Source organism: Argopecten irradians, chromosome 1 (assembly GCF_041381155.1).
Source record: "Argopecten irradians isolate NY chromosome 1, Ai_NY, whole genome shotgun sequence".
NCBI classification, from domain to species: domain Eukaryota; kingdom Metazoa; phylum Mollusca; class Bivalvia; order Pectinida; family Pectinidae; genus Argopecten; species Argopecten irradians.
This window is the reverse complement of record NC_091134.1, coordinates 74,771,062-74,793,895: the sequence shown is the minus strand read 5'-3', so window position 1 is coordinate 74,793,895 and position 22,834 is coordinate 74,771,062. Positions and strand designations below refer to the sequence as shown.

Here is a 22,834-nt window from a genome sequence, read left to right as displayed (position 1 = left end):
GTTTTTATGTTAACCATGCTTGTATGGAGCAATTCCTCTAAGAATATATTCTATGGAGCGCGTTAGCGCCCCATATTGAATATATTCTTAGAGGAATTGCTCCATACAAGCATGGTTAACATAAAAACGAAATCCAATCCCTATATTTACACTCGCACGACTTTTCATTTATATTTTATGCAATAAAATCGTCATTTGAAAGTGGCGTAATTATTCAATAAAAGTCGGTCAAAAGTGGGAGGAGCTTACTCAATTGAACAGCGAATGATGACGCTGCACGTAAGGTAGAATTATTCATCCGCGACGACAAAAAAGTTCAATATTTTAGTGTAAAATAAACATAATTTTATTTAATCAGATCAGAACTTTAAGTAGGTATTAAATTTTGCAAAAAGTTCATATATAGCGTAATAACATAAAGTATTTGTTCTCGGCCACATGTGTGAACTCGGTGACCGTTATTGTGCAGTGAGGCGAGGCTGACGCACGCTTACACAGTGGAGTTTTCCGAAGTTGTCAAAACACCAGTATTCAAGTAGCTAAATTTGTTTGAGATTGTCGTCTGACTTGACGATATAACATCCTTCGGAGCCATGTGATTATATAATCTACGCTTATATCCATCGCCATCTAGGCTATAGATGGAACAACTTCAATTGTGTTCGATGGATACAATGTATTTGTGGTGACGCGTAACTGTCAACACATGGATTACTAGCGGTGCATGTTTTATAATACACATGATTAAATTCTCAAAGAACAAAGACAAGAGGATATGTTTATAACTGACCTCTATCAGAAGGTCTCACGCCTGTCCACCCAAAAGACTCGATCGTATTACGAACACAGACACAGAGGTAATGTTTACATTTGACACCCATCATTTTTAACAAAAATGAAAGCACGTCGCCCCGGTCGGGATATTTTTCCGATTCTTTATACAATTGTTAATTTAAAAATTGTTTGAATCATATATAAATATAAAACATGTATTTGTTTACATTTTTCCAAAATTCTATGAAAAACAACAATATCCACGTAATGTTGCATCAAAATGTAAACAAAGCCATGTGTTTGTTTAAAAAAAGTAGTCCTTTTACGTTGCATAGAACATTTTCTTACGCAAGTTCAAAGTTCAATGTTACCATGCAGTTATGGTAAACAAAATCAGCTAGTATTAGCGTATAGTGACCAAGCATAGCAAGTGTAAATATAGGAAGTTATGTAGAAAGTAATTCTACGCATGTCAACTCATGATCAAACGATGGGGACTGGTGAACGATGTAAAGTCTATTTTGCCGATTAAAAATTTCAAAGCACTAACATTATTCACATCTAAATAATTGTAGCATCGCTCTATAAAAACAGTGATCGTGTACGCTCCAAGTTGTGATTGCATTTGAAACACAGTGCCAGGTGGCTGGAGATTAATTCCGCCCGAGTGACCACACCATACATGTGACTGGTGGCCGAGAGCACCTGTTTTTTATGATGGGGTAATCTTTATGTAAGTAATGATCATGTACTGCAACTTTACAATTGATTATATAATTATCGCTGCTGATTGTTGATACAATATAACTTAGATTCATTGCTAAACATTAAACAGTTTTTCCATGTTTTTGTAGTTGTAAGCGGGTTTTCAAATGCCGTTTTACAGAAAAATTTTGAAAAAGATATCGGCATTTTGGCGATCTCGGTGTCCAAAAAATCTCAATTCATTTTATACGAATATTTAATGAATGATTTTTTTCATTCGGACCAAGAATTTACTTCGTATCATCAGACTTTTTCGAGTTTTCCTAATTCTAATTTTCCGAGTTTGTTAAACAAAGATAGAGAAGGAATTCGGCGGGGACCGGCAAAGTACTTCATATTAAAGCGGGTCGACGAATTATCCAAGTTCGTATCAAGCAAGTTCCACTGTATCAATTTCCAATTCTCTACAACAACAGAACCCTTAATTGTTTTGGTATTTTCACATTTTTATTTTCAATATAAATTGAATTCAAAACTTGAAATTTAGATAAATATCATTCCAACCACTCTTAAGGATGGAGCAACACAATGTTGAATTTTGTTCTGGAGGAATTAATTCAGATATGATACCAAGCATTGAATTTCAATGTCAAATTTTGAGTCTTGTCAACAGAAAAACCAGAAATTGGAAAAACCAAACAGTCCCACAGCTAGTGAAATGGACTTACCCGTTATCTGTGGTGACCCTCGGTGTTGACCCATGACCCCTGGTGACCCTACAGCAGGTGGAGTGGCCCCCATCAGAGGTGACCGCCTCCCCTCTAACAGGTGTTGTGCTTGTATAGGGCTGAATCCTGGTGGTACTCTCTACAAGCAGACCAGACATTCAATTATTCATTGTGTTGAAACCAGTAAAAGTACTTTTTGCCAATAACACTTCCTCCTTTGAATCGTACACCTGAAGGGCTCGATTTTCAGACTGTTTAATTACTTATTTTTTGCAAGTAGATATACCAGAATAGCAAGTGGAAAAAACATGCACTTGCTTATTTTAGCAAGTGTTTTTTATCAGCGCCAACTGTAACAAGAGGCCCATGTGCCTTAATGGTCACCTAATATTTGATACAAATTAATTTTGTAATTTCAGCAGCTGATGTCTTTTGTTCTCAAAATAGGAACATACATCTAATAGGTCTACATACAAAGTTTCATAAAGCTTGGTGCATATTTACTCACATTACCATATTCACAAGATTTAATATTTATAATTGCAAATGGCAATAACTCCGTAAATAAGTTAAAGTTGAATAAAGCTTATTTTAAAACCTGTTTGAGATATTTCCAATGTTAGTCTATATGCAAAGTTACAGTATTAAAGCTCAGATCATATGTTATTCAAGTTATCATAGTTCATAAGATTCAATAATTATAATTGCAGAGGGAAATTAACTCCATAAGTTACAATTGAATTCAAGCTGATTTTTAAAACTCGTCCAAGATCTTTCCAACGTTAGTCTACATACAAAGTTTCATTAAGCTTGGTGCATATGTACTCAAGTTATCATGTTTATAAGATTCAATAATTATAATTTCAAAGGGCAATAACTCTCTAAGTTATGATCTAATCAGGTCGATTTTCGAAATTTCCAAGATCATTCCAATTTTGGTCTAAATACAAAATTTCATGAAGCTGAGTGCATATTTATTCAAATTATTTGAATACAGTTATTTAATTATAAGTAAAAAAAATATTTATGTCAACTTTAGGGCACATTTTAGCAAGTGAGAAAAAAGTAAAATTTGAGCCTTGCAGTCACTGTATACTCTGAGAAATCTATAAGATTACTGTATGCATCAATGTCCTCTGAGAAAGCTATCAGATCACTGTATACTCTGAGAAATCTATAAGATTACTGTATCCTCTGAGAAAGCTATAAGATTACTGTATCCTCTGAGAAAGCTATAAGATTACTGTATCCTCTGAGAAAGCTATAAGATTACTGTATCCTCTGAGAAAGCTATAAGATTACTGTATCCTCTGAGAAAGCTATAAGATTACTGTATCCTCTGAGAAAGCTATAAGATTACTGTATCCTCTGAGAAAGCTATAAGATCACTGTATCCTCTGTATCCTCTAAGATTACTGTATCCTCTGAAAAGCTATAAGATTACTGTATCCTCTGAGAAAGCTATAAGATTACTGTATCCTCTGAGAAAGCTATAAGATTACTGTATCCTCTGAGAAAGCTATAAGATTACTGTATCCTCTGAGAAAGCTATAAGATTACTGTATCCTCTGAGAAATAAGCTATAAGATTACAAAGTTTCATAAAGCTTGGTGCATATTTACTCACATTACCATATTCACAAGATTTAATATTTATAATTGCAAATGGCAATAACTCCGTAAATAAGTTAAAGTTGAATAAAGCTTATTTTAAAACCTGTTTGAGATATTTCCAATGTTAGTCTCTATGCAAAGTTACAGTATTAAAGCTCAGATCATATTTATTCAAGTTATCATGTTCATAAGATTCAATAATTATAATTGCAGAGGGAAATAACTCCATAAGTTACAATTGAATCAAGCTGATTTTTAAACTCGTCCAAGATCTTTCCAACGTTAGTCTACATACAAAGTTTCATTAAGCTTGGTGCATATGTACTCAAGTTATCATGTTTATAAGATTCAATAATTATAATTTCAAAGGGCAATAACTCTCTAAGTTATGATCTAATCAGGTCGATTTTCGAAATTTCCAAGATCATTCCAATTTTGGTCTAAATACAAAATTTCATGAAGCTGAGTGCATATTTATTCAAATTATTTGAATACAGTTATTTAATTATAAGTAAAAAAAATATTTTAGCATGTACAACTTTAGGGCACATTTTAGCAAGTGAGAAAAAAAGTAAAATTTGAGCCTTGCACAAATGTCCTCTGAGAAAGCTATCAGATCACTGTATACTCTGAGAAATCTATAAGATTACTGTATCCTCTGAGAAAGCTATAAGATTACTGTATCCTCTGAGAAAGCTATAAGATCACTGTATTGTATCCTCTGAGAAAGCTATAAGATTACTGTATCCTCTGAGAAAGCTATAAGATTACTGTATTGTATCCTCTGAGAAAGCTATAAGATTACTGTATCCTCTGAGAAAGCTATAAGATTACTGTATCCTCTGAGAAAGCTATAAGATTACTGTATCCTCTGAGAAAGCTATAAGATTACTGTATCCTCTGAGAAAGCTATAAGATCACTGTATCCTCTGAGAAAGCTATAAGATTACTGTATCCTCTGAGAAAGCTATAAGATTACTGTATTCTCTGAGAAAGCTATAAGATTACTGTATCCTCTGAGAAAGCTATAAGATTACTGTATCCTCTGAGAAAGCTATAAGATTACTGTATCCTCTGAGAAAGCTATAAGATTACTGCATCCTCTGAGAAAGCTATAAGATTACTGTATCCTCTGAGAAAGCTATAAGATTACTGTATCCTCTGAGAAAGCTATAAGATTACTTTATCCTCTGAGATATCTATAAGATCACTGTATCCTCTGAGAAAGCTATATGATTACTTTATCCTCTGAGAAAGCTATAAGATTACTGTATCCTCTGAGAAAGCTATAAGATTACTGTATCCTCTGAGAAAGCTATAAGATTACTGTATCCTCTGAGAAAGCTATAAGATTACTGTATCCTCTGAGAAAGCTATAAGATTACTGTATCCTCTGAGAAAGCTATAAGATTACTGTATCCTCTGAGAAAGCTATAAGATTACTGTATCCTCTGAGAAAGCTATAAGATTACTGTATCCTCTGAGAAAGCTATAAGATTACTGTATCCTCTGAGAAAGCTATAAGATTACTGTATCCTCTGAGAAAGCTATAAGATTACTGTATCCTCTGAGAAAGCTATAAGATTACTGTATCCTCTGAGAAAGCTATAAGATTACTGTATCCTCTGAGAAAGCTATAAGATTACTGTATCCTCTGAGAAAGCTATAAGATCACTGTATCCTCTGAGAAAGCTATAAGATTACTGTATCCTCTGAGAAAGCTATAAGATTACTGTATCCTCTGAGAAAGCTATAAGATTACTGTATCCTCTGAGAAAGCTATAAGATTACTGTATCCTCTGAGAAAGCTATAAGATTACTGTATCCTCTGAGAAAGCTATAAGATTACTGTATCCTCTGAGAAAGCTATAAGATTACTGTATCCTCTGAGAAAGCTATAAGATTACTGTATCCTCTGAGAAAGCTATAAGATTACTGTATCCTCTGAGAAAGCTATAAGATTACTGTATCCTCTGAGAAAGCTATAAGATCACTGTATCCTCTGAGAAAGCTATAAGATTACTGTATCCTCTGAGAAAGCTATAAGATTACTGTATCCTCTGAGAAAGCTATAAGATTACTGTATCCACTGAGAAACTATAAGATTACTGTATCCTCTGAGAAAGCTATAAGATTACTGTATCCTCTGAGAAAGCTATAAGATTACTGTATCCTCTGAGAAAGCTATAAGATTACTGTATCCTCTGAGAAAGCTATAAGATTACTGTATCCTCTGAGAAATCTATAAGATTACTGTATCCTCTGAGAAAGCTATAAGATTACTGTATCCTCTGAGAAAAGCTATAAGATTACTGTATTACTCTGAGAAAGCTATAAGATTACTGTATCCTCTGAGAAAGCTATAAGATTACTGTATCCTCTGAGAAAGCTATAAGACATTACTGTATCCTCTGAGAAAGCTATAAGATTACTGTATCCTCTGAGAAAGCTATAAGATTACTGTATCCTCTGAGAAAAGCTATAAGATTACTGTATCCTCTGAGAAAGCTATAATCTATCCTCTGAAAAGCTATAAGATTACTGTATCCTCTGAGAAAGCTATAAGATTACTGTATCCTCTGAGAAAGCTATAAGATTACTGTATCCTCTGAGAAAGCTATAAGATTACTGTATCCTCTGAGAAAGCTATAAGATTACTGTATCCTCTGAGAAAGCTATAAGATTACTGTATCCTCTGAGAAAGCTATAAGATTACTGTATCCTCTGAGAAAGCTATAAGATTACTGTATCCTCTGAGAAAGCTATAAGATTACTGTATCCTCTGAGAAAGCTATAAGATTACTGTATCCTCTGAGAAAGCTATAAGATTACTGTATCCTCTGAGAAAGCTATAAGATTACTGTATCCTCTGAGAAAGCTATAAGATTACTGTATCCTCTGAGAAAGCTATAAGATTACTGTATCCTCTGAGAAAGCTATAAGATTACTGTATCCTCTGAGAAAGCTATAAGATTACTGTATCCTCTGAGAAAGCTATAAGATTACTTTATCCTCTGAGAAAGCTATAAGATTACTGTATCCTCTGAGAAAGCTATAAGATTACTGTATCCTCTGAGAAAGCTATAAGATTACTGTATCCTCTGAGAAAGCTATAAGATTACTGTATCCTCTGAGAAAGCTATAAGATTACTGTATCCTCTGAGAAAGCTATAAGATTACTTTATCCTCTGAGAAATCTATAAGATTACTGTATCCTCTGAGAAAGCTATAAGATTACTGTATCCTCTGAGAAAGCTATAAGATTACTGTATCCTCTGAGAAAGCTATAAGATTACATGTTATCCTCTGAGAAAGCTATAAGATTACTGTATCCTCTGAGAAAGCTATAAGATTACTGTATCCTCTGAGAAAGCTATAAGATCACTGTATCCTCTGAGAAAGCTATAAGATTACTGTATCCTCTGAGAAAGCTATAAGATTACTGTATCCTCTGAGAAAGCTATAAGATTACTGTATCCTCTGAGAAAGCTATAAGATTACTGTATCCTCTGAGAAAGCTATAAGATTACTGTATCCTCTGAGAAAGCTATAAGATTACTGTATCCTCTGAGAAAGCTATAAGATTACTGTATCCTCTGAGAAAGCTATAAGATTACTTTATCCTATAAGATTACTGTATCTGAGAAAGCTATAAGATTACTGTATCCTCTGAGAAAGCTATAAGATTACTGTATCCTCTGAGAAAGCTATAAGATTACTGTATCCTCTGAGAAAGCTATAAGATTACTGTATCCTCTGAGAAAGCTATAAGATTACTGTATCCTCTGAGAAAGCTATAAGATTACTGTATCCTCTGAGAAAGCTATAAGATTACTGTATCCTCTGAGAAAGCTATAAGATTACTGTATCCTCTGAGAAAGCTATAAGATTACTGTATCCTCTGAGAAAGCTATAAGATCACTGTATCCTCTGAGAAAGCTATAAGATTACTGTATCCTCTGAGAAAGCTATAAGATTACTGTATCCTCTGAGAAAGCTATAAGATTACTGTATCCTCTGAGAAAGCTATAAGATTACTTTATCCTCTGAGAAAGCTATAAGATTACTGTATCCTCTGAGAAAGCTATAAGATTACTTTATCCTCTGAGAAAGCTATAAGATTACTGTATCCTCTGAGAAAGCTATAAGATTACTGTATCCTCTGAGAAAGCTATAAGATTACTGTATCCTCTAAGAAAGCTATAAGATCACTGTATCCTCTGAGAAATCTATAAGATTACTGTATCCTCTGAGAAAGCTATAAGATTACTCTATCCTCTGAGAAAGCTATAAGATTACTGTATCCTCTGAGAAAGCTATAAGATTACTTTATCCTCTGAGAAGAGCTATATAGATTACTGTATCCTCTGAGAAAAGCTATAAGATTACTGTATCCTCTGAGAAAGCTATAAGATTACTGTATCCTCTGAGAAAGCTATAAGATTACTGTATCCTCTGAGAAAGCTATAAGATTACTGTATCCTCTGAGAAAGCTATAAGATTACTGTATCCTCTGAGAAAGCTATAAGATTACTGTATCCAGTGAGAAAGCTATAAGATTACTGTATCCTCTGAGAAAGCTATAAGATTACTTTATCCTCTGAGAAAGCTATAAGATTACTTTTATCCTCTGAGAAATCTATAAGATTACTTTATCCTCTGAGAAAGCTATAAGATTACTGTATCCTCTGAGAAAGCTATAAGATTACTGTATCCTCTGAGAAAGCTATAAGATTACTGTATCCTCTGAGAAAGCTATAAGATTACTGTATCCTCTGAGAAATCTATAAGATTACTGTATCCTCTGAGAAAGCTATAAGATCACTGTATCCTCTGAGAAAGCTATAAGATTACTGTATCCTCTGAGAAAGCTATAAGATTACTGTATCCTCTGAGAAATCTATAAGATCACTGTATCCTCTGAGAAAGCTATAAGATCACTGTATCCTCTGAGAAAGCTATAAGATTACTGTATCCTCTGAGAAATCTATAAGATTACTTTATCCTCTGAGAAAGCTATAAGATTACTGTATCCTCTGACAAAGCTATAAGATCACTGTATCCTCTGAGAAAGCTATAAGATTACTTTATCCTCTGAGAAAGCTATAAGATTACTGTATCCTCTGAGAAATCTATAAGATTACTGTATCCTCTGAGAAAGCTATAAGATCACTGTATCCTCTGAGAAAGCTATAAGATTACTTTATCCTCTGAGAAAGCTATAAGATTACTGTATCCTCTGAGAAAGCTATAAGATCACTTTATCCTCTGAGAAAGCTATAAGATTACTGTATCCTCTGAGAAATCTATAAGATTACTGTATCCTCTGAGAAAGCTATAAGATCACTGTATTGTATCCTCTGAGAAAGCTATAAGATTACTGTATCCTCTGAGAAAGCTATAAGATTACTGTATCCTCTGAGAAAGCTATAAGATTACTGTATCCTCTGAGAAAGCTATAAGATTACTGTATCCAGTGAGAAAGCTATAAGATTACTGTATCCTCTGAGAAAGCTATAAGATCAATGTATCATCTGAGAAAGCTATAAGATTACTTTTCCTCTGAGAAAGCTATAAGATTACTGTATCCTCCGAGAAAGCTATAAGATTACTGTATTATCTGAGAATTACGGCTGATTACTGTATCATCTGAGAATTACGGCTGATTACTGTATCATCTGAGAATTACGGCTGTAACTTAGCTTACAGCAGAGAGAGCTGAAGTCAGTTACCTGATGAAACCTTGGTGGTCCCTGTCCGGCAGGTGATCCTATGTAAGCAGGAGAGCCTGGTAAGGGCGGAGGCATGTGTGGAGGCACAGAATAAGGACTTCTGGGATGGTGAATAGGCATCTGAGGCACCTGCTGGTCCATAACCTCTCCACGCATTTCCCTCTCCAGTTCCTCCGCCGTCATAGGCTTCTTTATGGAGCGTGACTGGGACATCATCTGATGTTCAATTTCCTCCAAGGTGGCACTTTGTCCCCCAGATATTCTCGGTGTTACTGACTTCCGGTCAGGTGTAGACATTACTGGTGCTTCCTGTGGGCAAATTACCATTACGAAACATCAATCATTTTTGCTTAATTTTCTGAGCAATACTGAGCAATAGTATCCTAAATAGTGCATATTAAAACCCTACCAGAAGTTTTTACAACAAAATATGTAGAGTTCTAAAATCCAAATATTGTTGCCTTTTGTATAAAGGTAAGTAAATACATTTTTAATTATCAGAATAATTGTTGATAATGTCCAAGCACCATGGTCAGTCTTGGCTGTTAAGTCAAACAGAGATTGTAGATTGTTGTTAATTACCTGACTAGGAGTACCATGACCAGTCTTGGCTGTTAAGTCAAACAGAGACTGTAGATTGTTGTTAATTACCTGACTAGAGTACCATGGCCAGTCTTGGCTGTTAAGTCAAACAGAGACTGTAGATTGTTGTTAATTACCTGACTAGGAGTACCATGGCCAGTCTTGGCTGTTAAGTCAAACAGAGACTGTAGATTGTTGTTAATTACCTGACTAGAGTACCATGGCCAGTCTTGGCTGTTAAGTTAAACAGAGACTGTAGATTGTTGTTAATTACCTGACTAGGAGTACCATGGCCAGTCTTGGCTGTTAAGTCAAACAGAGACTGTAGATTGTTGTTAATTACCTGACTAGGAGTACCATGGTCAGTCTTGGCTGTTAAGTCAAACAGAGACTGTAGATTGTTGTTAATTACCTGACTAGAGTACCATGGCCAGTCTAGGCTGTTAAGTCAAACAGAGACTGTAGATTGTTGTTAATTACCTGACTAGAGTACCATGGCCAGTCTTGGCCTGACTAGAGTACCATGGCCAGTCTTGGCTGTTAAGTCAAACAGAGACTGTAGATTGTTGTTAATTACCTGACTAGAGTACCATGGCCAGTCTTGGCTGTTAAGTTAAACAGAGACTGTAGATTGTTGTTAATTACCTGACTAGGAGTACCATGGCCAGTCTTGGCTGTTAAGTCAAACAGAGACTGTAGATTGTTGTTAATTACCTGACTAGAGTACCATGGCCAGTCTTGGCTGTTAAGTCAAACAGAGACTGTAGATTGTTGTTAATTACCTGACTAGAGTACCATGGCCAGTCTTGGCTGTTAAGTCAAACAGAGACTGTAGATTGTTGTTAATTACCTGACTAGGAGTACCATGGCCAGTCTTGGCTGTTGTTAAGTTAAACAGAGACTGTAGATTGTTGTTAATTACCTGACTAGAGTACCATGGGCAGTCTTGGCTGTTAAGTCAAACAGAGACTGTAGATTGTTGTTAATTACCTGACTAGAGTACCATGGCCAGTCTTGGCTGTTAAGTCAAACAGAGACTGTAGATTGTTGTTAATTACAGTCAAACCTCGATGTATCGAAGTTCCAGGGACCGTCAGAAAAACTTCGATACATCGAGACTTCGAATTATTCGTGGTTGAAATTAGACCGATGTTTTTTTTAACCTGACCAACTGTTGTAGTTGTGTACATGTCGTCTCTGTTCCGTAAACTTTATAATCATTGTACCACAAGCAAAACAAAATTAAAACGAAGTATGCAATTAATCACGTGTATTGCTATCGTTAGCAATACATACGTATATTATAAACAAGACTTACGTGTACTAGGCCTAACCCATGTACAAGTGTTCGTTTGGTGACTATTTAAGCGATGGTTAATATTACGGAATGAATATAAAACAAAAACACGTTGTAAAAACGAAACTAAAAAGGAGGAACCGAAAGCGCTACAACACCTACAAAATACTTCGATTTAGAATGATCGATTTGCTCCAGTATTTATGCCAAAGTTGTGCAATGTAACAGTTTTGAGTATGAGTTGCTAATAATGTGGCTCGCTATTTACCGTTCCGTAAATTCTACAAACCGCTATCAATGGCGGCGGCGAACATCAAAAACGACTAACTGGATCTTTGCCGCGCTAATGATTTAATAACGCAGCTTGTAAAAACAAAGCACCGGGTATCGGCCTGATTAGTGATATTAATCATCTTGATGATATCAAGCTAGCAACACAAGCTGTCATATGTCCGGCGAAGGGCCGTCGCGAGACAGCTAGGTGTGACGGCATGCCGCGGGGTATCGGCGAACACCTGATTTGTACAGGTAAATTTTTATTCGAATCATCGAGTGTCAGTTACCTATGATTCTATAACAAATGGTCCATGAAAAAAGTTCGACACATCGAGAACTTCGATTCATAAAACTTCGATTCATACATGGGTTAGTTAGTAATGTTATATAGTGAAGAAATTCGGGACCAGACAAAAAGTTCGATACAGCGAGAAATTTGATTCATGTTAATTACCTGACTAGAGTACCATGGCCAGTCTTGGCTGTTAAGTCAAACAGAGACTGTAGATTGTTGTTAATTACCTGACTAGGAGTACCATGGCCTGTCTTGGCTGTTAAGTCAAACAGAGACTGTAGATTGTTGTTAATTACCTGACTAGGAGTACAATGGTCAGTCTTGGCTGTTAAGTCAAACAGAGACTGTAGATTGTTGTTAATTACCTGACTAGAGTACCATGGCCAGTCTTGGCTGTTAAGTCAAACAGAGACTGTAGATTGTTGTTAATTACCTGACTAGGAGTACCATGGCCAGTCTTGGCTGTTAAGTCAAACAGAGACTGTAGATTGTTGTTAATTACCTGACTAGGAGTACAATGGTCAGTCTTGGCTGTTAAGTCAAACAGAGATTGTAGATTGTTGTTAATTACCTGACTAGGAGTACCATGGCCAGTCTTGGCTGTTAAGTTAAACAGAGACTGTAGATTGTTGTTAATTACCTGACTAGGAGTACAATGGCCAGTTTTGGCTGCGAAGTCAAACAGAGACTGTAGATTGTTGATAGTAGATGGCATGTTGCTGTCCTTTACTGGGGAGCCCCATATGTTTTTACTGGAGGGGGACACCTTTCAATAAAAATGTGTACCAGTTTTTTAGAATTCAAAAATCAAAATTAGGTAAGATATAATTTAGTATCAAATACATTTAATATTTTGTTCTTGTTTATATATGATTCTTATTTACTTTTTGCCACAATGGTGGGGATTAAATAGTGATTAAAGATCTTACAAAGTACTCAGATGTGATCACAATGTACATCTACCAATTTACAACTTACCAAATATTCTTATCAAATATTAACCAAATGTTCTGTATCAAAGGTTCTAGTTACCAAATGTTTTGTATCAAAGATTCTTGTTACCAAATGTTCTGTATCAAAGATTCTAGTTACCAAATGTTCTGTATCAAAGATTCTAGTTACCAGTTACCAAATGTTCTGTATCAAAGATTCTAGTTACCAAATGTTCTGTATCAAAAATTCTAGTTACCAGTTACCAAATGTTCTGTATCAAAGATTCTAGTTACCAAACGTTCTGTATCAAAGATTCTAGTTACCAAATGTTCTATATCAAAGGTTCTAGTTACCAAACGTTCTGTATCAATGATTCTAGTTACAAAACGTTCTGTATCAAAGATTCTAGTAACCAAATGTTCTGTATCAAAGGTTCTAGTTACCAAATCTTCTTATCAAAGACTCTAGTTACCAAATGTTCTGTGTCAAGATATCCAGGGGGAGATGCTGGACCAAAGATCTCATCTAGGTTCTGATGTTTCTATAAAATAATAAAATGTTGACCAATAAGGTTCTGGATAAAAAAATTCACCAAACGAGAATAAAAAATTCAGCATACATAGAACTTAAATTGTTATTGAAGGTACACACTTTACCTTATGTGGTATGGATTGACAGTTTACCTTATGTGGTATGGGTTGACACTTTACCTTATGTGGTATGGGTTGACACCTTACCTTATGTGGTATGGGTTGGCACTTTACCTTATGTGGTATGGGTTGACACTTTACCTTATGTGGTGTGGGTTGACACTTTACCTTATGTGGTATGGGTTGACACTTTACCTTATGTGGTATGGGTTGACACGTTACCTTATGTGGTGTGGGTTGACACTTTACCTTATATGATGTGGGTTGACACTTTACCTTATGTGGTATGGGTTGACACTTTACCTTATGTGGTATGGGTTGACACTTTACCTTATGTGGTGTGGGTTGACACTTTACCTTATATGATGTGGGTTGACACTTTACCTTATGTGGTATGGATTGACACTTTACCTTATGTGGTATGGGTTGACACTTTACCTTATGTGGTATGGGTTGACACTTTACCTTATGTGGTGTGGGTTGACACTTTACCTTATGTGGTATGGGTTGACACTTTACCTTATGTGGTATGGGTTGACACTTACCTTATGTGGTGGGTTGACACTTTACCTTATGTGGTATGGGTATGACACTTTACCTTATGTGGTATGGGTTGACACTTTACCTTATGTGGTATGGGTTGACACTTTACCTTATGTGGTATGGGTTGACACTTTACCTTATGTGGTATGGGTTGACACTTTACCTTATGTGGTATGGGTTGACACTTTACCTTATGTGGTATGGGTTGACACTTTACCTTATGTGGTATGGGTTGACACTTTACCTTATGTGGTATGGGTTGACACTTTACCTTATGTGGTATGGGTTGACACTTTACCTTATGTGGTATGGGTTGACACTTTACCTTATGTGGTATGGGTTGACACCTTACCTTATGTGGTATGGGTTGACACTTTACCTTATATGATGTGGGTTGACACTTTACCTTATGTGGTATGGGTTGACACTTTACCTTATGTGGTATGGGTTGACACTTTACCTTATGTGGTGTGGGTTGACACTTTACCTTATGTGGTATGGGTTGACACTTTACCTTATGTGGTATGGGTTGACACTTTACCTTATGTGGTATGGGTTGACACTTTACCTTATGTGGTGTGGGTTGACACTTTACCTTATATGTGTGGGTTGACACTTTACCTTACGTGGTATGGGTTGACACTTACCTTATGTGGTATGGGTTGACACTTTACCTTATGTGGTATGGGTTGACACTTTACCTTATGTGGTGTGGGTTGACACTTTACCTTATGTGGTATGGGTTGACACTTTACCTTATGTGGTATGGGTTGACACTTTACCTTATGTGGTGTGGGTTGACACTTTACCTTATGTGGTATGGGTTGACACTTTACCTTATGTGGTATGGGTTGACACTTTACCTTATGTGGTGTGGGTTGACACTTTACCTTATGTGATGTGGGTTGACACTTTACCTTATGTGGTATGGGTTGACACTTTACCTTATGTGTTGTGGGTTGACACTTTACCTTATATGATGTGGGTTGACACTTTACCTTATGTGGTATGGGTTGACACTTTACCTTATGTGGTATGGGTTGACACTTTACCTTATGTGGTATGGGTTGACACTTTACCTTATATGGTGTGGGTTGACACTTTACCTTATGTGGTATGGGTTGACACTTTATTATGTGGTATGGTTTGACACTTTACTTATTGGTTGGGTTGACACTACCTTATATGGTGTGGGTTGACACTTTACCTTATGTGGTATGGGTTGACACTTTACCTTATGTGGTATGGGTTGACACTTTACCTTATGTGGTATGGGTTGACACTTAAGTGTTGGGTTGACACTTTACCTTATGTGGTATGGGTTGACACCCTTATGTGGTATGGGTTGACACTTTACCTTATGTGGTATGGGTTGACACTTTACCTTATGTGGTATGGGTTGACACTTTACCTTATGTGGTGTGGGTTGACACTTTACCTTATGTGGTATGGGTTGACACTTTACCTTATGTGGTATGGGTTGACACTTTACCTTATATGGTATGGGTTGACACTTTACCTTATATGGTATGGGTTGACACCTTACCTTATGTGGTATGGGTTGACACTTTACCTTATGTGGTATGGGTTGACACTTTACCTTATGTGGTGTGGGTTGACACTTTACCTTATGTGGTATGGGTTGACACTTTACCTTATGTGGTATGGGTTGACACTTTACCTTATGTGGTGTGGGTTGACACTTTACCTTATGTGGTATGGGTTGACACTTTACCTTATGTGGTATGGGTTGACACTTTACCTTATGTGGTGTGGGTTGACACCTTTACTTATGTGGTGTGGGTTGACACTTTACCTTATGTGGTTGGGTTGACACTTTACCTTATGTGGTATGGGTTGACACTTTACCTTATGTGGTATGGGTTGACACTTTACCTTATGTGGTGTGGGTTGACACTTTACCTTATGTGGTATGGGTTGACACTTTACTTATGTGGTATGGGTGACACTTACCTTATGTGGTATGGGTTGACACTTTACCTTATGTGGTATGGGTTGACACTTTACCTTATGTGGTATGGGTTGACACTTTACCTTATGTGGTATGGGTTGACACTGGGTTGACCTTACCTTATGTGGTATGGGTTGACACTTTACCTTATGTGGTATGGGGTTGACACTTTACCTTATGTGGTATGGGTTGACACTTTACCTTATGTGTATGGGTTGACACTTTACCTTATGGGTTGGTTGACACTTTACCTTATGTGGTATGGGTTGACACTTTACCTTATGTGGTATGGGTTGACACTTTACCTTATGTGGTATGGGTTGACACTTTACCTTATGTGGTATGGGTTGACACTTTACCTTATGTGGTATGGGTTGACACTTTACCTTATGTGGTATGGGTTGACACTTTACCTTATGTGGTATGGGTTGACACTTTACCTTATGTGGTATGGGTTGACACTTTACCTTATGTGGTATGGGTTGACACTTTACCTTATGTGGTATGGGTTGACACTTTACCTTATGTGGTATGGGTTGACACTTTACCTTATGTGGTATGGGTTGACACTTTACCTTATGTGGTATGGGTTGACACTTACTTGGTATGGGTTGACACTTTACCTTATGTGGTATGGGTTGACACTTTACCTTATGTGGTATGGGTTGACACTTTACCTTATGTGGTGTATATTGGGTTGACACTTTACCTTATGTGGTATGGGTTGACACTTTACCTTATGTGGTATGGGTTGACACTTTACCTTATGTGGTATGGGTTGACACCTTATGTGGTATGGGTTGACACCTTATATGGTATGGGTTGACACTTTACCTTATGTGGTATGGGTTGACACTTTACCTTATGTGGTATGGGTTGACACTTTACCTTATGTGGTATGGGTTGACACTTTACCTTATGTGGTTACACTTATAGTGTGGGTTGACACTTTACCTTATGTGGTATGGGTTGACACTTTACCTTATGTGGTATGGGTTGACACCTTATGGGTTGGTTGACACTTTACCTTATGTGGTATGGGTTGACACTTTACCTTATGTGGTATGGGTTGACACTTTACTTATGTGTATGGTATTTACACCTTTACACTTTACCTTATGTGGTATGGGTTGACACTTTACCTTATGTGGTATGGGTTGACACTTTACCTTATGTGGTATGGGTTGACACTTTACCTTATGTGGTATGGGTTGACACTTTACCTTATGTGGTATGGGTTGACACTTTACCTTATGTGGTATGGGTTGACACTTTACCTTATGTGGTATGGGTTGACACTTTACCTTATGTGGTATGGGTTGACACTTTACCTTATGTGGTATGGGTTGACACTTTACCTTATGTGGTATGGGTTGACACTTTACCTTATGTGGTATGGGTTGACACTTTACCTTATGTGGTATGGTAGGTTGACACTTTACCTTATGTGGTATGGGTTGACACTTTACCTTATGTGGTATGGGTTGACACTTTACCTTATGTGGTATGGGTTGACACTTTACCTTATGTGGTATGGGTTGACACTTTACCTTATGTGGTATGGGTTGACACTTTACCTTATGTGGTATGGGTTGACACTTTACCTTATGTGGTATGGTTGACACTTAGGGTATGGGTTGACTTTACCTTATGTGGTATGGGTTGACACTACAGTGGTATGGTTACACTTTACCTGTGGTATGGGTTGACACTTTACCTTATGTGGTATGGGTTGACACTTTACCTTATGTGGTATGGGTTGACACTTTACCTTATGTGGTATGGGTTGACTTACCTTATGTGGTATGGGTTGACACCTTATGTGGTATGGGTTGACACCTTATATGGTATGGGTTGACACTTTACCTTATTTGGTATGGGTTGACACTTTACCTGATGTGGTATGGGTTGACACCTTATATGGTGAGGGTTGACACTTTACCTTATATGATGTGGGTTGACACTTTACCTTATGTGGTGTGGATTGACACTTTATCTTATGTGGTATGGGTTGACACTATACCTTATGTGGTATGGGTTGACACTTTACCTTATGTGGTATGGGTTGACACTTTACCTTATGTGGTATGGGTTGACACTTTACCTTATGTGGTATGGGTTGACACTTTACCTTATGTGGTATGGGTTGACACTTTACCTTATATGGTGTGGGTTGACACTTTACCTTATGTGGTATGGGTTGTCACTATATATGGTATGGGTTGACACTTTACCTTATTGGTATGGTTGACACTTTACCTTATGTGGTATGGGTTGACACTTTACCTTATGTGGTATGGGTTGACACTTTACCTTATGTGGTATGGGTTGACACTTTACCTTATGTGGTGTGGGTTGACACTTTACCTTATGTGGTATGGGTTGACACTTTACCTTATGTGGTATGGGTTGACACTTTACCTTATGTGGTATGGGTTGACACTTTACCTTATGTGGTATGGGTTGACACTTTACCTTATGTGGTATGGGTTGACACTTTACCTTATGTGGTGTGGGTTGACACTTTACCTTATGTGGTATGGGTTGACACTTTACCTTATGTGGTATGGGTTGACACTTTACCTTATGTGGTATGGGTTGACACTTTACCTTATGTGGTATGGGTTGACACTTTACTTATGTGGTATGGGTTGACACTTACCTGTGGGTATGACACTTATATGGGTATGGGTTGACACTTTACCTTATGTGGTATGGGTTGACACTTTACCTTATGTGGTATGGGTTGACACTTTACCTTATGTGGTATGGGTTGACACTTTACCTTATGTGGTATGGGTTGACACTTTACCTTATGTGGTATGGGTTGACACTTTACCTTATGTGGTATGGTGACATTATTGACACTTTACCTTATGTGGTATGGGTTGACACTTTACCTTATGTGGTATGGGTTGACACTTTACCTTATGTGGTATGGGTTGACACTTTACCTTATGTGGTATGGGTTGACACTTTACCTTATGTGGTATGGGTTGACACTTTACCTTATGTGGTATGGGTTGACACTTTACCTTATGTGGTATGGGTTGACACTTTACCTTATGTGGTATGGGTTGACACTTTACCTTATGTGGTTGGGTTGACACTTTACCTTATGTGGTATGGGTTGACACTTTACCTTATGTGGTATGGGTTGACACTTTACCTTATGTGGTATGGGTTGACACCTTATATGGTATGGGTTGACACTTTACCTTATGTGGTATGGGTTGACACTTTACCTTATGTGGTATGGGTTGACACTTTACCTTATGTGGTATGGGTTGACACTTTACCGTATGTGGTATGGGTTGACTCTTTACCTTATGTGGTATGGGTTGACTCTTTACCTTATGTGGTATGGGTTGACACTTTACCTTATGTGGTATGGGTTGACACTTTACCCTTATGTGGTATGGGTTGACACTTTACCTTATGTGGTATGGGTTGACACTTTACCTTATGTGGTATGGGTTGACACCTTATGTGGTATGGGTTGACACTTTACCTTATGTGGTATGGGTTGACACTTTACCTTATATGGTATGGGTTGACACCTTACGTGGTATGGGTTGACACTTTACCTTATGTGGTATGGGTTGACACTTTACCTTATGTGGTATGGGTTGACACTTTACCTTATATGGTATGGGTTGACACTTTACCTTATGTGGTATGGGTTGACTCTTTACCTTATGTGGTATGGGTTGACACTTTACCTTATGTGGTATGGGTTGACACTTTACCTTATGTGGTATGGGTTGACACTTTACCTTATGTTTGGGTTGACACTTTACCTTATGTGGTATGGGTTGACACTTTACCTTATGTGGTATGGGTTGACACTTTACCTTATGGTATGGTATGGGGTTGACACTTTACCTTATATGTGTATGGGTTGACACTTTACCTTATTGGTATGGGTTGACACTTTACCTATTGGTATGGTACGGTATGGGTTGACACTTTACCTTTACCTTTACTTTGTGGTGGGTTGACACTTTACCTTATGTGGTATGGGTTGACACTTTACCTTATGTGGTATGGGTTGACACTTTACCTTATATGGTATGGGTTGACACTTTACCTTATATGGTATGGGTTGACACCTTACCTTATGTGGTATGGGTTGACTCTTGCTGGCATTGAGGATTGCAGGATCATCAATGTCATCTTCATCATCCACAACCAGTTGAGATAAGTTGTGTTCTAGGTATTCCTGAAACGATTTCATATTTTAAATGTCAAAATTATAATAAATATAAATCATGCAATTGATTGATTCAGTTATCAAGACAACGACTTGCTGTGTTTTTTATCCTCCAGCCAATGTTCAACTATGATTATAACTTAATTGGTAGCTTTTTTCCCTCACCATATTATATAAAGACTGAACTCACCTCTCGGGACTGGTAACTTTTTTCCACCGTATCATAACCCGAGTCTTTGGTTTTATTGGGGAGTGAATGTGATTGGATGGTGCCCTCCAACTCCCCAGCAAATTTCTCTGTCTGCTCTTCCCAATCAAATCCAACATCTAAAGTAGACGATTAAAGAACATAGTATTAGTAAGATGTAATTAGATAAATAAGTCTAGGAATAGATTCATGTATTTTAATGATTGATACTATTACACAGCCAGGGACCATTCTAATGTTTCAATAGCTAATACGATGTGTACACTATCATCTTCGTCACACAACCAGGGACCTTTCTAATGTTTCACACAACCAGGGATCATTCTAATATTTCAATAGCTAATACGATGTGTAAACTATCACCTTCATCACACAACCAGGGACCATTCTAATGTTTCAATAGCTAATACGATGTGTACACTATCACCTTCATCACACATCCAGGGACCATTCTAATGTTTCAATAGCTAATACGATGTGTACACTATCACCTTCATCACACAACCAGGGACCATTCTAATGTTTCAATAGCTAATACGATGTGTACACTATCACCTTCATCACACAACCAGGGACCATTCTAATGTTTCAATAGCTAATACGATGTGTACACTATCACCTTCATCACACAACCAGGGACCATTCTAATGTTTCAATAGCTAATACGTTGTATACACTATCACCTTCATCACACATCCAGGGACCATTCTAATGTTTCAATAGCTAATACGTTGTATACACTATCATCTTCATCACACAACCAGGGACCATTCTAATGTTTCAATAGCTAATACGATGTGTACACTATCACCTTCATCACACATCCAGGGACCATTCTAATGTTTCAATAGCTAATACGTTGTATACACTATCATCTTCATCACACAACCAGGGACCATTCTAATGTTTCAATAGCTAATACGATGTGTACACTATCACCTTCATCACACAACCAGGGACCATTCTAATGTTTCAATAGCTAATACGATGTGTACACTATCACCTTCATCACACATCCAGGGACCATTCTAATGTTTCAATAGCTAATACGATGTGTAAACTATCATCTTCATCACACAACCAGGGACCATTCTAATGTTTCAATAGCTAATACCATGTGTAAACTATCATCTTCGTCACACATCCAGGGACCATTCTAATGTTTCAATAGCTAATACGTTGTATACACTATCATCTTCATCACACAACCAGGGACCATTCTAATGTTTCAATAGCTAATACGATGTGTAAACTATCATCTTCATCACACAACCAGGGTCCATTCTAAACTATCATCTTCATCACACAACCAGGGACCATTCTAATGGTTCAATAGCTAATACGATGTGTAAACTATCACCTTCATCACACAACCAGGGACCATTCTAATGTTTCAATAGCTAATACGATGTGAACACTATCACCTTCATCACACAACCAGGGACCATTCTAATGTTTCACACAACCAGGGACCTTTCTAATGTTTCACACAACCAGGGACCATTCTAATGTTTCAAAAGCTAATACGATGTAATGTTTCACACAACCAGGGACCATTCTAATGTTTCAATAACTAATACGATGTGTAAACTATCATCTTCATCACACAACCAGGGACCATTCTAATGTTTCAATAGCTAATACGATGTGTACACTATCACCTTCATCACACATCCAGGGACCATTCTAATGTTTCAATAGCTAATATGTTGTATACACTATCATCTTCATCACACAACCAGGGACCATTTTAATGTTTCAATAGCTAATACGATGTGTACACTATCACCTTCATCACACAACCAGGGACCATTCTAATATTTCAATAGCTAATACGATGTGTACACTATCACCTTCATCACACATCCAGGGACCATTCTAATGTTTCAATAGCTAATACGATGTGTACACTATCACCTTCATCACACAACCAGGGACCATTCTAATATTTCAATAGCTAATACGATGTGTACACTATCACCTTCATCCCAGACACAGAGTTTGCGCTGGTTTGCATATAGATGGGGTCCTTCTCAAATAAAATGAGTCTTTGTAATTGGAATTGGTTTTCAAAACAAAGTGGGGTCCTTTTCATTTTCTTTGCTTAAAAAATATATGGGAGCAGCTTCAACACAAACCTTGCCTTCACAAACATAAATGAAGGTTATTCAATATACCTGTAAGATAAAGCTTTCAGTTGTAAAGTTGTTAAACTTAAAATGCATGCAATGACTACATAATTGTTCATTTGTATAAAGATGAAAGTTTTTGAGTAAAACTCTTGGCATGATGAAGACAAAGTTAGTGCATTCC

The 22,834-nt window shown here is 37.1% G+C and overlaps 1 protein-coding gene across 1 annotated transcript in view; it reads right to left on the bottom strand.

Moving 5' to 3' along the window:
* The window catches only part of LOC138314310 (protein PAT1 homolog 1-like), a 63,874-nt gene that overhangs the window by 39,470 nt on the left and 1,570 nt on the right, over window positions 1-22,834 (bottom strand). The window contains exons 3-8 of the mRNA XM_069254596.1: window positions 20,504-20,640; window positions 20,218-20,322; window positions 13,408-13,476; window positions 12,643-12,768; window positions 9,553-9,861; window positions 2,208-2,346 (exon numbers count right to left, since the gene is read on the bottom strand). Of these exons, the coding sequence (XP_069110697.1) occupies window positions 2,208-2,346; window positions 9,553-9,861; window positions 12,643-12,768; window positions 13,408-13,476; window positions 20,218-20,322; window positions 20,504-20,640 (885 nt within the window). The remainder of the gene's footprint in view (window positions 1-2,207; window positions 2,347-9,552; window positions 9,862-12,642; window positions 12,769-13,407; window positions 13,477-20,217; window positions 20,323-20,503; window positions 20,641-22,834) is intronic.